Source organism: Nakaseomyces bracarensis (assembly GCF_045282275.1).
Source record: "Nakaseomyces bracarensis strain CBM3 chromosome Unknown Scaff7_0, whole genome shotgun sequence".
In the NCBI taxonomy this organism is placed as follows: Eukaryota; Fungi; Ascomycota; class Saccharomycetes; order Saccharomycetales; family Saccharomycetaceae; genus Nakaseomyces; species Nakaseomyces bracarensis.
The window spans coordinates 251,814-265,955 of NW_027263968.1; the positions used below are offsets into that span (position 1 = coordinate 251,814).

A 14,142-nucleotide genomic window follows, 5' to 3' on the forward strand; every position below is an offset into this window, starting at 1 on the left:
GAGCTCATCGCAACCCACACCCACACTAAACACCCACAGTTTTTACTAGTCTTGTAAAGCCTATATACTATGTCTGTAGTATACTGTACTATATACTGGGTTTGGTGGATGCTGTTGTTTGACCCAACTGCACATCTCCGGGGGTGAATGGCGGAGGTAAATATAATTGTAAACAATATATTATCCCACTTGCACATGCTCTCTTAATAACTACTGTACATCTCTCCCCTAAAACAAACTGTCACAACTGTGGCACAACGCAGACCCCAGACAGACCCAGACTCAGAAACACACAGACACACAGATACATACACAGACACACATAGTCATAATGCCAGATATGAGCACCGAGATAATCATTTACGGTGGTTTACACATGTTTTCATACGTACACTATTACTATTAATACCACTGTACGAATACAAAACGTGTATTTCCCCATTTTTCGTGTTTTGTAGTTACCCGGATCAGTCCCCATCGATATTTTATGTTTCTTTAATTTTTTATTTTTTTTTTTTTTTGGGCCGCGCTTTCGTTTGCAGGTCGAAAGGGGAGCAAGCGCTATGTTTGAATTTATATATATATAGAGCAGTGGGAAGAAGGACAGCTTAATTTACGTATATATATAGATCTTCGGCGGCTATTGTATAGAGGTTAAAAGAAGAATCTTTAATAAGGATACCAAAAAAAATTTGATAGAATTGGGTATAAATATATATCACCCATTAGACATTAATTGATTTCATTAATTAATTGTTTTTTTTCTTCTTATTTTTATTCTAAAAGTATTTGCATTTTTTTATTTTTATTTTATATTATTTTTTTTATTCTTTTTTCCTGATTATTATATTGTACTGTCATTATAAAATAATTGATATAAAAGAAAGATTAGAGCAATGGAGAAGATTCAAGAATGGATGCAACCGCAGAAAGATCAGGATGCAGAAGAGACAATTCCAAATTACTGTAATAGACTGCAATTCGCCACGAACCTAGAGGACAGACGTAATGCGGTGCTAGGACTAAAATCATTCAGCAGACAATATAGAGAGACTGTAATTGCATCAGGTTTGAAACCTTTATTGAATGCATTGGGTCGTGAAAATAACGACGATGATATTGTCAAGGCTGGTCTAGAGACTTTATTGATCTTATTCATACGTGGAGATGGGGACGAAGACAAGACTCGTAACTGGATCTCTCAGCATTCCAGAGCTCGTAATGGTAAATACCCCTCGCCATTGGTTATGATGCAAGAAGAAGAACAGGTTGATCAGTTCTCGCTCTGGATAGCCGATGCGTTGACACAATCTGAAGATCTGCTTCAAACGATTATTGAGTATTTAGAGTCAGAAAATTTCCATATCAAACTTTACACCATTCAATTGCTCGAGTCGATCATGGTAGCAAGACCTTCGAGAGCTAGAAACGCTATGATCAACGTTCCAACTTGTATATCTACTCTCGTGGCATTACTCGATGATATTCACGAACCTATCAGAGATGAATCTATTTTGCTACTTATGTCAGTGGTAAATGATTCTCCTCATATCCAAAAATTAGTTGCCTTTGAAAATATTTTCGAGAGGTTATTCTCGATTATTGAAGAGGAGGGTGGATTAAGGGGTTCGTTAGTAGTCAATGATTGTCTATCGTTGATAAATAACATTCTAAAATACAATATTTCAAATCAAACCTTATTTTTGGAAACAGGAAACTTGCCAAAGATTGCACAACTTCTTAATGAACCAGTCTCTAGCGAGGAAGAGTTTTTCTGGAACGCTCAAAGGATCATAAATATAAATATTGTATTGGATATTGTTAGCCTAACTGTGGAAGCAGGTAATACTGTTACAAAACAACATCAATCTATATTGTTAGATTCACATATTTTACTTGTTGTTCTTCGTATCGCATTTTACCATAATATCCCAAAGAAGGTGAGATCTCTAGCTTTGATGGCTGCAGCAGATATGATTAAAGATAACGAATATGCTCAGATAGAATTTGGAAAAATTGATGTGCCATATTTTGACCCTTCTTTACCAAGTGATACCAAGTTTGATCTGTCACGTTTAGTACCAGTTGTAGACTTATTAATCAATTGGGCGTTATATGCCAACTCTGTTCATACGTTTGATACGAGGGCTGCAGCAAACCATCTATTAAAAGCATACTTGTCCAATAATGTAGCACTACAGAAAAAGGTTTTGGAGACTCAGATTGAAAACTTTAAGAACATTGAACAAGGTATTATTGGGGAGAACGAGGGACATTTGAAGAGTAATCTGATTGAAGCTGTGTTAGTGTATGATCCTGACTTAAAACTTAATCCTTATAAACTTTATTTTGCAACAGATATTCTGATGTATCTATTTCAGCATGATAACGAAGGTAACATCGAACTACGTGAATCATTTAGATCCATTAAACTTGGTACTCAATTAGAAGATGAAGAACCATTGACTGGTATTGAAACAATTGGTGAACTAATAGTAACATTCTTAACCTGTGAAGATAAGAGAATCCCAATCTTCTATTTATCCTTCTTAATTTTCTGGTTGTTTGCTGATTTTGAGGCCGTGAATGATTTTCTATCATCTAAAGGGACCATACAATCATTATTGGATTTCTCTCATCAGATTCAAGATGAAGATGTAACTGTTAAGTGTTTGATAACAATTCTCTTTGGTGTAACTTTCGAGTTTTCCTCCAAAACATCGCCAATACCGAGACTAGACTTCTATAACATGATCACTAAATCCATTGGACAAGACAATTATTCCTCTCGAATTAAACAATTTAAAGAAAGCTCATTGTTCGCGATGTCATGCTTGGATATAGATGTATTTGATGTCGCCGTTGATGATACTGGCTTACCAAAGATTTATTTCAATGAGTATTTTATTTTACTTTTTAAAGAAAACTATTATAGAGTTCTTAGAAGTTTTTCTCATGATCCTAATGAGGAACCGATAGCAATGATATCGTTTGAGACATTTGAGGAAGTGCAAACCCAATGCAGTGCATTGAGAAATGAGTTAAGATCTATCGAAGAGGAGTCTAAGAAAATTAAGACAGACCTAGAAAGTAAGTTAAATGAACTTGGTAAGAACTTTGAAAATGCAGATATAGAGAGAAATGAGTTAACTCTAAAACTGGATGAAATTACTGAAAAACAGAAAATATTTCAAGCTGACTATGATAAGAAGAGCAAAGAACTTGATGAGTTACATGAACATAGAAAAGAACTTGAGCAAACAAACCTGAAGCAATCTCAAACAAATCAAGAAACAACTAAAACGATTGAAATGAACAAAGAACAAATATTATCTCTTGAAAAGCAAGTAAAGGATTTCCAAATCGCAAAACAGAAAGCTGATGAAGGAATAAACAAAATGAATAAAGAGCTATTTTCAATACAGAGAGAAAAGCAGAACATTGAAGACAGTAACAAGAAGCTTCAGAAAGATATTGAAAAGCTTAACAAAGAATATACATCTAAGGAGTCAAAATTAAGATCTGATATTGAAAAAAAAGAAGCTACTGTAAAAGAATTATCAGAATTAATCAAAATCAACGAAAAGAAGGTTTCTGAACTTCATAAACAGTTGTCTACAACTGAAAAAGAGTCAGCTGAATGGAAATCTAAGTATCAGAATCAAGAGTCCTTTGTAGGGAAGCTTACTGAAAAATTGAAAACTTTAGCTGCTACCTATAAGGAACTACAACAAGAGAAGGATGCTATAAACATGGAATTGGAAAACTCCCAAAATAGTAAAAGGACTGAATATGAGGAGATTCTAAAGGAGAAAAAAAGCATTGAGGAACAGCACTCTGCCCTTTCCAAAGTAAAGGAGGAGTTAGAAAAAAAACTGGTGGACATGGAGAGCACTTTAGAGAGGATGAAATCTGATTCAGAGAGAATGTCGAAAGATTTTATTAGTAAACAGGCATTACTTGATTCTGAAGTGGAAAACTATAAAACCCAGGTAAAAAATCTACAAATACAGTATAACGAACTAGAAAAAAAAAGTCAAGAGTATCAACAACGTGTAACTAATTTAGAGACCTTAGTAGAGCAAAGAGAAAATGAAATATCTAATCTTAAGAAAGAGGTCTCTGATATTTCAGCAACGAAATTATCTGTTGAAACCAAATCGAAAGAACTCGAAGAAGAGATAAAGACTAAGACTGACAATCTGGATACCCTAACCGAAGAGAAGCAAAAAAATCTCTTACAAATAACTACACTTGAAAATGAAATTGGAAGATTAAACAAGGAGGTGTCGAGTCTCAAGAAAGAGACTGAGTCACTAGCTGACCAGATTACTGAAGGAGCTAAAAGAGAAGGTAGCCTGGAAAGTGAAATTGATAAGAAAACCCAAAAAATTAAAGAATTGAATCAAAATATAATGATAATATCTTCAGAAAAAAATTCGTTAACTGAGAAATATAATGAACTGAGAAGTGAATGCACAAGCTGCCAACAAGACAAGGAAAATATATCTGCTGAATTAGTAAATGCCCAAAATACGATTCAAAAAATGGAATCCAAAATATCTGTTTTGGATGACAAATTCAATAGTACTCAAGAAGAAATCAAAAACTTGCAATCTTCATATGATGAAGCGAAGGAGGTTAACAAAAAGCTGGAGGATGAAAAGAAGGCCTTAAATGATTCGATAAAAAAGATCAACGATACCAATTCGAAAGAATTGAAAGACGTGAGAAAAGAACTTGAAGTGATAACGCTAGAAAAGGTAACCTTGGAACGTACTTCAATGGAGGTTGAGAAGACCGTTCAATCTTTAAAGGGTGAGCTATCAAAACTGAAAAACCAAAGTGAAGATCATAAGAAAGAGTTGGCGTCCTTAAAGCAACAGAACACTTCATTACTCAATAAAACTAAGAGTTGTGAAACAGAGAAAGAACAACTGGAACAAACTATTTCAAGTTTAAAATCTTCTATGGGAAAGCTGGAAAAGGACTGTGAGTCCATGAACCTAGCACAATCGGAAATCAATTTGTCTAAGACAGCTCTCGAAAATGAAGTAAAGGGCTTGATAGAACAGAAAAATAAACTATTATCTGCCCAAGAGGCTCTAAAGTCTGATATAACTAAAGTTACTACTGAAAGAGACAATGCGCAAAGTTCTGAAAAATCTCTTAATAGCACACTAGAAAAACTGAAAAAAGATCAAAAAACTAAAGAAATGAAACTAAGTAAAGACTTGAAGAATTTGGAAAACGAACTGAAGTTGAAGACTGAGAGTTTCGAAAAGGAACGGAAAATGTTGAACGAAGATTCATCAACAGTTACCAAAGAATACTCTGAAAAGGTTACTGCATTAGAGGAAGAGTTATCTCAACTGAAAAATGAGAAAACAGCAATTTCTGATGAATTAGATCAATTGAGGAATGAAATGACCACCAATATCGAAAAAAAGGAACTTGAAATTGTAGAAATGAAGAAGACTGCTGAAAATAATGAGAAGGATGTCAAAATGAAAGATGATCAACTAAAAAAAGCTAAGGAAAACTTAGATATTGTAAAAAAGAATTGGGACACTAAGGAAATTGAACTAACGCAAAAAATAGAGTCACTCTCGAGCGAGAAGGATACCCTTTCTACTAAATTAAACGAATTGAACTCCGAATATAAGAAAACTAAAAAAGAACTCAATGAATTGAGAGATGAGCAAAAAAGGTTGGAAACTGCACTAAACGAGAAGCAGAATCAGGTGGAAAAATTAACAATGGACATTGAAGAATCTAATAATGCCAACAAATTGGAATCTAATGCTATGAAGAAGCAATTAGAATCTTTTGATAAGTTAACTAAAGAAAAAGCGAATGTAGAACAAGAGAAGAATGAACAAGAGAAACAAATCAAATCTCTTAAGGAAGAAATTAGTGTCCTCAAAAAAACTAAAGAAGAGCATAATATTCTAGCTTCTTCAAACAAGGAGTTGCATAAAAAAATTGAGAATATTAATAAAGAGAAGGATATGCTGAAATCTGAATTAGATAAACACAATACTGGCGCTAAAACACTAGAAGAGAATATCAAGAATTATGAAGAAAAGCTAGCTGCGTCAGAAGCAGAGAAAAAGGAACACGCCTCATCTATGTCTCGTCAAAAAGAAAATATTGACAGCCTCCAAAAAAAGCTGACAGCTGTCAATGAGGAAATGAAGAATGAGCGTCTTGAGAAGGATTCATTAAAAAAGAAAATTGACCACTTGACAAGCTCGATACAAGATTTAGAAAAAGATAAAAATGCATACGAGAAAGAGTCTAAGGCTATCGCTGACAAGTTAAATAAGTTGGAAAATGATCACGAAAACTTAAAGAAGACAGACTTAGAACAAAAGAAAGAGCTAAAAAGTATTTATGCACAATTAGAGAAGGTGAAAGATGAAAAGGAATCTGAAGCAGCTAAAACGCTTTCTGAGAGATCCAAAGAAATAGTTGAGTTAGAAGATAAGCTCAAAATTATCAAAAAGGATTTAGATGAAAAGGATTCTAAAGTTAAAGCTGTTATGGAAGAAAATTCTAAAAAATCAGAAGATATTTCATCAATGAGTGAAAAATCGAAATCACTGGAGAAATTATTGAAAGAGAAAGATAGCGAGTTAAAAAATCTTCAAGAATCAAATAATGCTGTTAACCTGACTAATAATAATGAACTTAAAAAGATGATGCTGGAAATTGCACAGCTGAAAGAGAAAAATGCCGAACTCGAGAAGAGCGTCTCAGATAGATCAGAAATTGATGATCTAATGTTATTAGTAACTGATTTAGATGAAAAGAATTCGAAATATAAGCAAAAATTAGAAGAATTAGGTATTGAAGTTTCTTCTGATGAGGAAGATGATGAAGAAGATGATGACGATGACGATGACGATGATGATGACGATGATGATAATTGAGATTTTCAGAGTTTTGTAAATATGCCTATTAATTCCATATACTATTGTAAACATTTGATAGTCTTCGCCGGGAAACATCTACGTATTATCAAAGTTTTATGAATGTATCTTTTGTTTTGATTTTCAATACGTACTCATACTTTAGATATCTAACATACCATTTATATCGTACTTTGAACGTGAGCGAATGTAGGGATCTAATTCTGAATAGTTGGATGACAGTTGTCTTCCGATGCTTATTCTCTGCATTAGCAACGTTGATGATTCTGTGCTATTATTACTTTCGATCCAACCTCTAGTGACATCAATAAAATTATTGATTATGACTCTCCTCTTCTCAAGGATTTCATTTCTAGTATTATGATCATTTAGCAGTCTGTCATGTGATTCGTCGATTTTTTTGTAGTTATTTAAGTCGATTTTATTTGTGCCATCCAAGTATTCCGGTAATTGATCACAATCAATATAATCTTTTAGATCATTTGTAGTTTTAGTGAAATATATTTTGGATGCTACTACAGGATCTAACCATTTTTTAATAACTTTCCAAATAGGTGAGAATATCCAAGGTGCTTTATGGATGTAAAGTCTCCCTAAAGATTCTGGATAATGAGCCTCAAAGCATGTTATTAGAAATTGTACAGGGGCGTAATCCATGTTAGACATAGAAAAGTCGGAAAGGTCAAATATTACTGTTGCAGTATCTACTGGATCTTTTAGGAACAATCTTGCTTGTTCTATAATTAGGAGAGAATATCTCTTCATCTCTTCTAAATTTTGGTCTTTAGCACGATGTAATTTTGGGCGAACACAAACAATAGGTCTTCCTTCTTTATCTCTACCACATATTACTGCCTTTTGAAGAGTCAAGTTTTTTAAAAAACCTTCTTGACCGTTAGTGTAGGCAGCTCTTTCACCCTCATAAATAATGGTGTCAACTTTTGACTCATTAACTCGCCATTCCATGGTCTTCGCAATCATCTCCAGGGACTTATCAAGATCCCATTTTCTGGCCCGAATGAACCTTAATAGCAGTGCATCTGGGAAATCACCTCTAATCATGTTCCAGAAATCATCACGAGTTTCATCTGGATTCATATCTTGTAGTGATTCGTGTACATCAGACAATTTCTTTGTATCTTCACATTCTTCGACTTCTGAAGATGTATGGACTCTAAAAATAGTAGACCTCGATCTGGAACGGTTCTTTTTCACATCAGAGGTACTAATAGCACGCTTTCTATGTTGTGCTGAGATAGCATCTGAATTTATACGGATTCCCCAAAATTTGAATAGTTCTGCCCAGACACCTTTTAATATTCTTAATTGTTCTTCATCAAGACTTCTAACTCTGAATGCGTAGTCATCCACTGTCATTTTGGTATTATATTACTTGGTCTATATATAAACTAGCAAAAAGAACTTTAGGATTTCTTCGATATCAAATATATCAAAAATTTTTGTATATATATAGAATATAGTGCGTTGTCTCCTTATTATACACAAATCTATTGCAGCAATTCTGTAAATACAAAGAATTATTTTTTTTATAAGCTGGCGAAATAAAGCAGCCGTATTACTCACTTACATACTTGTGCAGCGTAGAAGCTTCTACAAATCCCAAATATACGAAAGTTTGTCTATTGAAAGCCTCGGTAGGATTGACATATCCGCAATTTGAGGAAAGTACTGTATAGAGAATAAGAGGATCCATTCACAGCTGTTGTAGGGTTATGGACAGCAAACGTAGTTCGCTTGCTGCTAGCTATCGTATATAAAAGCAGTCTTCTGGGAGGGTCCACCAGCTCAAAAAGAGAATTGAAATTATCCAGGGCAACTCTCCCATCCATTGTTCCCCCAGAAGGCACCGCAGATGCACCCAAGATCTCTTAAACAGATCTACAGAACAAACACGCAGAGTTCTTCCTCCCATTGTTCTCCCAACTAATTTCTTTTTTTCTGTAATTATACTACAGTGATTTCTATGAGTAGTGGTTCCTCTGCAGTCGTTTCTGTGGAGACCATAACGAATCATCAGCTTTTTTGTTGGCCTCGATGACATTCATCCTTCTATTATTAGTTTATTTGTTTTAATTTATTATATGCTTCATAACTGATATGTCATAGCTATGTGAACAACAGTTGGCTGAGATGCTATGTGGATACCGAGGATATTCTACTCTGACCATTATGTAAGTGTGGATTACAATCGAACATGTGGATGTACCAATGTTCCGAATTACGTTCGTTAGTGCGGGGGGAGTAATGATAATTCCTCGAGCATTAATCTCAGTTTTTTTAGCATATGGATAGTTTGTTAAACTGCCTTCTAACATAACTCTAAATAGTTCTCTTGTATCATTTTAGCAATTCCTTTTTCCAGTCCGGAGAAAGACGTGTAGGAACACAAAAGTAAGAAAGAAGGCTGAGAGAGTGCAATAAAGAGACCGGTTCGACTGTTAATAAGAAAGGAAGAGGGAAGGGAAGGGGAAAAAATATGAATATAGCAGTAGTGGGGTAACGGGTATAATTAATAATCGCGTTGTTGTAAATCTGTTTATCCATTCTTCTCTTGTTTTTTTTGAAGGCTGATTCGTGGATATAGTGAACACGATGTTAGAAGTGAGACATAGTACAACTGAGAACTATGAGCTCAAAGAAAATGAAAGATTTGTTTATCTTCGCGATGCCAATTTACACAAGGGGGATGGACTGGCTTGCATAGTTACTATACCTTCCAGGTTTCCCAATGTAGCTAAATTGGTTCTGATGATACACGGGAGTCTGTCCCACAAGAATGCTATATATCAGCCTCTCTTGGCTGAGAGATTAGCAGACCTCGGGTTCTTTTCGATAAGATTAGATTTTCGAGGTCTAGGAGACTCTGAAGATGCTCCTGATCCAAGTGTAGGGAGGACAATTGCAAATGATGTCGATGATATTAAACTGATAAATGACGCACTACAAGATACCACTGTTTGTCAAAGTTTATTTGGTGCTTCACAATTACAATTATATGCGATTGTTGCGCATTCGCGTGGCTCGTTGGCAATGTTTAACTTTGTTCTAAATTTGGAGATCGGTACTATCCCGTTACTTGTCAATTGTTCGGGTAGGTTCGATGGTAATGGCCTTCTGGACAGGTGTAATAGAAACCACCCTGGTTGGCAAGAGAGAGGTGGAACCTATGCCACAACTCTAAGATACGGGCGTCTCCAGAAGGTATGGATGCCAAAAACTGAGACATTATCAGTGATACAAGTTAACACCGAGATATACTCAAAAATCACAAAGCAATCCAGCATAGTTTCGATTTATGGTACAGACGATGAGATAGTGCCTCCAATTGATGCATCGCTTGCTTACGCTACGGTATTCAAGGGCCACCATCGATTAATATACATTGATGGTGCCGGCCACAACTTCTACGGGGGAAAAGGAGACTTAAACGTAAATAATCTACCTTACAAAAGAGGTCTAGTCAACTACAATGTGGAGCTGGTTCGATGTCTATACAATATTTTTGCTTCAACAGTAGAAATGGACCAAAATAAATGATTTTGATGGCGACTCTCGAGCTTTCCCATAGCTGTATTTAACTGAACCGGATCAAAAAAGAGTGTTACCCGGTTCCTCTCTCACCGAATTTTTTATGGTTTTTTTCTTTTGTTTGTTTGTTTTTTTGATGGTTGGCCAAAGGGACTCGTTTTTTTGAAAATTTAAAGGTAAACAAATCACAAGCAGAGAGGTAATCAACTTATTTGGTTTCATTAGCAAGCACAAGAGGTGGTATTTTCTGTTGATATACATAACGATTCACTTCTCAATTGGATATATTGAAGCCTGTACTGGACGCTCTTATACCCTTACCCATTCTCTCATTTTTTTTAATTGAATTATATTCATCGACTAGGTATATCCTATTTTTGATAAATAAGGGGAAGTAGTGCTGTCAGTAACTGTTAACAAGAGATTGTACAGTTTTTAATTCCAAGAAAAAATAATAGAACTAGATAAAAAAAATATATCTTTCTGAATTGAAGCCACTATTTGTTTGGATAAGATTATATTGTATTTCTTCATTTGGGTTGTATCATAACGTTTTGACTTTCATTATAATAGGTTTTGATTAGAATTATAGGTATATTACTTGGTAGTATCACGGTTTGTACTTCTAATTTTTGGGTATCTGATTGAGCTAATTATTTTGCACAATTAATTTTTTTTTTCCAGTAGTTTAGAGAGATCATGTCTAATCAAATATATTCTGCTAAATACTCTGGTGTCGATGTTTACGAGTTCATCCACCCGACGGGGTCTATTATGAAAAGGAAAAATGATGGGTGGGTCAATGCCACACATATATTAAAGGCAGCTAACTTTGCCAAGGCTAAAAGAACGAGAATCTTGGAAAAAGAAGTGCTGAAGGAGAAACATGAAAAGGTTCAAGGTGGGTTTGGTAAATATCAAGGTACGTGGGTTCCCTTGGATATAGCAATAAATCTAGCTGAAAAGTTTGAAGTATATAGTGACCTGAAACCGCTTTTTGACTTCAGTGAGAACAATGGTGATGCGGCACCACCCCCAGCTCCAAAACATCACCATGCTTCAAAGTCCGGTTCAACAAAGGTAAAGAAGGCTGGAAGAAGTGTTAGTACACCAGCCATGGGTGAAGGGAAAACACGAGCCAGCACAAGAAAACCAACTACAAAAGCAACGGATCAGAATTTTGATAATGTAACTGTAGTCAATCCTGTGGTAACTAGAAGAAGGGGTAGACCACCAAATAGTACATTAGCTAGCAAAAGAAAACTTGGAGTTGGTATTCAAAGATCCCAGAGTGATATGGCGTTTGCAAAACCTGAAATACCGAATCAAATACAAGGCTATTCTACTGAAATGAAGAGGGTCAATAGTCTGAATCACACCAAAACAGAGAAACCCCCTAGGCACATGCAATTACATGAAATTGATATTGATGACGGACTATCTAGTGATATTGAGGTACCTGATACAGAGCTTCTGCGGCCAAGTCATCAATCATCTCTAGTTAAAGCTGATACAAACGAGGGAAGGACTAATGATATGTCAGTTACGCCATCATCTTCATCCTCATTACCTACTTCTCCTAGTCACTTGACTGAAGATATACCATTTGATCAGAGATTAGGTAGTGGCGGTACGTCACCTGTCATAAGTTTAATCCCTCGTTATTCTGTTCAAAGTAGGCCTCAAGCTACCGATATCAATGAAAAGGTCAATGACTATCTTACAAAACTGGTTGACTATTTTATTTCGAACGAAATGAGGTCAAGTAAAACTGTACCTCAAGATCTTCTATCTCCGCCACCTCATAGCGCGCCTTTTATAGATGCACCAATTGATCCTGAATTACATACCGCTTTTCATTGGGCATGCTCCATGGGAAATCTCCCTATATTAGAAGCGTTGTATAATACTGGGACCAATATACGTGCTGCTAACTCAAAGGGCCAAACCCCATTGATGAGAAGTGCGATGTTCCACAATTCTTATACTAGACGCTCGTTCCCAAGGATTTTTGAGCTGTTAAGTGATACAGTATTTGATATTGACAGTCAGGGCCAGACCGTATTGCATCATATTGTAAAAAGAAAATCATCGACACCATCCGCAATTTATTATTTAAATGTGCTTCTATCTAAAATAAAAGATATTTCTCCCAAGTATAGGATTGAACTTCTGTTAAATACTGAAGACTCAAATGGAGAGACGGCTCTACACATTGCTGCACGAAATAATGATAGGGAATTCTTCGATATGCTGGTTAAAAATGGTGCCCTAAGTACTGTGATTAATAATGATGGCCGGACTCCAACAGAAATTATGAATGAGCACTTTCAAGATATTCACATGCAGTCACAGGGGTCAGTATCGATGTCACAACAAACTGATAATGCCAATACTAGGAGAGGATCGTCACTCTTAAAGAAAGAAAAACAGAATAAGCTGTCGAATATATCTGAGAACAGTGATCATAAAGACATTTTATCACCAAGTAGACATGATATAATCGCTTCTCCTATGGCAGATGTATTATATGCATCACAGGCTGCAACTAACTTGAATCGTGGGATCCCAGCTATTGTAAACAGTATAAAACTTGTAGCTGATAACCTTGATGAGAATTATAAAAAGCAAGGGAACGAATGCAAAAATTTGAATGCTATGTTAGCAAGTATAAAAAAGACTGTTGAGGGAACAACTAAAAGGACAAAGGAACTACTGGAAAATGGGGGGAATGATGACATTAATACTTTGATCGCTGCACAAGAGAAGGAAGTAGAGGACCTAAAATTGGAAATTGGAAAGGGGATGATGTATCTGAGAAATAGAATAGAATATCGCCAACAAAGAAGACTAGAAGGAGTTGCTAATAGTGATAACATGCCTATGAACCCTAGTGCTTCTAGTCTTGAGGAGAGAATTGATGTCGCAAAAGAATTGACCATTTTACAGCTGCGGAGAAAAAGAAAAATATCTGAGCTGCTGTATAATTACGAAGACACTAGAAAGATACATAAATATAGGAAGATGATTAGTGAAGGTACGGAAATGAAAACTGAGGATGTTGATGACTGTCTGGATATCATATTGCAGACCCTAATAAGTAATAATACATAAGTAATTAATATTGAGCACAACTTTTGCTTATCGCCCAGTTCTAAATATTTTTAAATCCATTCTTGCTAAAATAAACATGGAAACGTAACATGCATTAATGTATATATAAAGGTATTTCCTTGGTTATATAAGATAGAGTTTTGAGAAAAGCTATTTATGGTTACAATGAAAATAATAGACTTTATTTCACAGAAATAAAATAACCTTTTACTTGATACCAACATGTTGACTTAACAAAATGCAACTTTTCTCGGTAATTAATTGTATTAAACATATTTTTAGATGAAAATGAGGTTATTAGGAAGAACCATAAATGTTACAAATATGATTTCTTACTCTTTCGTAAAATTATCCTGAAAAAAAGATTATAATTGGAAATCGTATCATCAAGCTCGGTTAGATATCTTAATATAAGATAGAATAGAAAGTTCCCAATGATTCTTTTTTTTTTTTACTTTGTATCCAAACCGATAATTAAAAATAAAATGAGCTTTAGTAAATTAAAAATACAGTGATGTGATAGAAAAATAATTGTTGGAATTTT

General features: G+C 35.0%; 4 protein-coding genes across 4 annotated transcripts; 3 read left to right on the forward strand and 1 right to left on the reverse strand.

Annotated features, from left to right (window-relative positions):
• Window positions 1-896: 896 nt before the first annotated feature.
• USO1 (Uso1p) lies at window positions 897-6,935 on the forward strand (the record flags this gene model as incomplete). The annotated part of the gene is made up of 1 exon (XM_071051744.1): window positions 897-6,935. The coding sequence occupies one exon, from the start codon at window positions 897-899 to the stop codon at window positions 6,933-6,935; it is 6,039 nt and encodes a 2,012-aa protein (XP_070907134.1).
• A 141-nt stretch (window positions 6,936-7,076) lies between these two features.
• On the reverse strand, window positions 7,077-8,312 carry RNJ42_01580 (CRAL-TRIO domain-containing protein; the record flags this gene model as incomplete). Its single annotated transcript, XM_071051745.1, has 1 exon — window positions 7,077-8,312. The coding sequence occupies one exon, from the start codon at window positions 8,310-8,312 to the stop codon at window positions 7,077-7,079; it is 1,236 nt and encodes a 411-aa protein (XP_070907135.1).
• A 1,236-nt stretch (window positions 8,313-9,548) lies between these two features.
• On the forward strand, window positions 9,549-10,493 carry RNJ42_01581 (uncharacterized protein; the record flags this gene model as incomplete). The annotated part of the gene is made up of 1 exon (XM_071051746.1): window positions 9,549-10,493. One exon carries the CDS (start codon window positions 9,549-9,551, stop codon window positions 10,491-10,493), a length of 945 nt encoding a protein of 314 aa, XP_070907136.1.
• Window positions 10,494-11,183: 690 nt separating this feature from the next.
• MBP1 (transcription factor MBP1) lies at window positions 11,184-13,598 on the forward strand (the record flags this gene model as incomplete). The annotated part of the gene is made up of 1 exon (XM_071051747.1): window positions 11,184-13,598. The coding sequence occupies one exon, from the start codon at window positions 11,184-11,186 to the stop codon at window positions 13,596-13,598; it is 2,415 nt and encodes an 804-aa protein (XP_070907137.1).
• Between the last annotated feature and the right edge of the window lie 544 nt (window positions 13,599-14,142).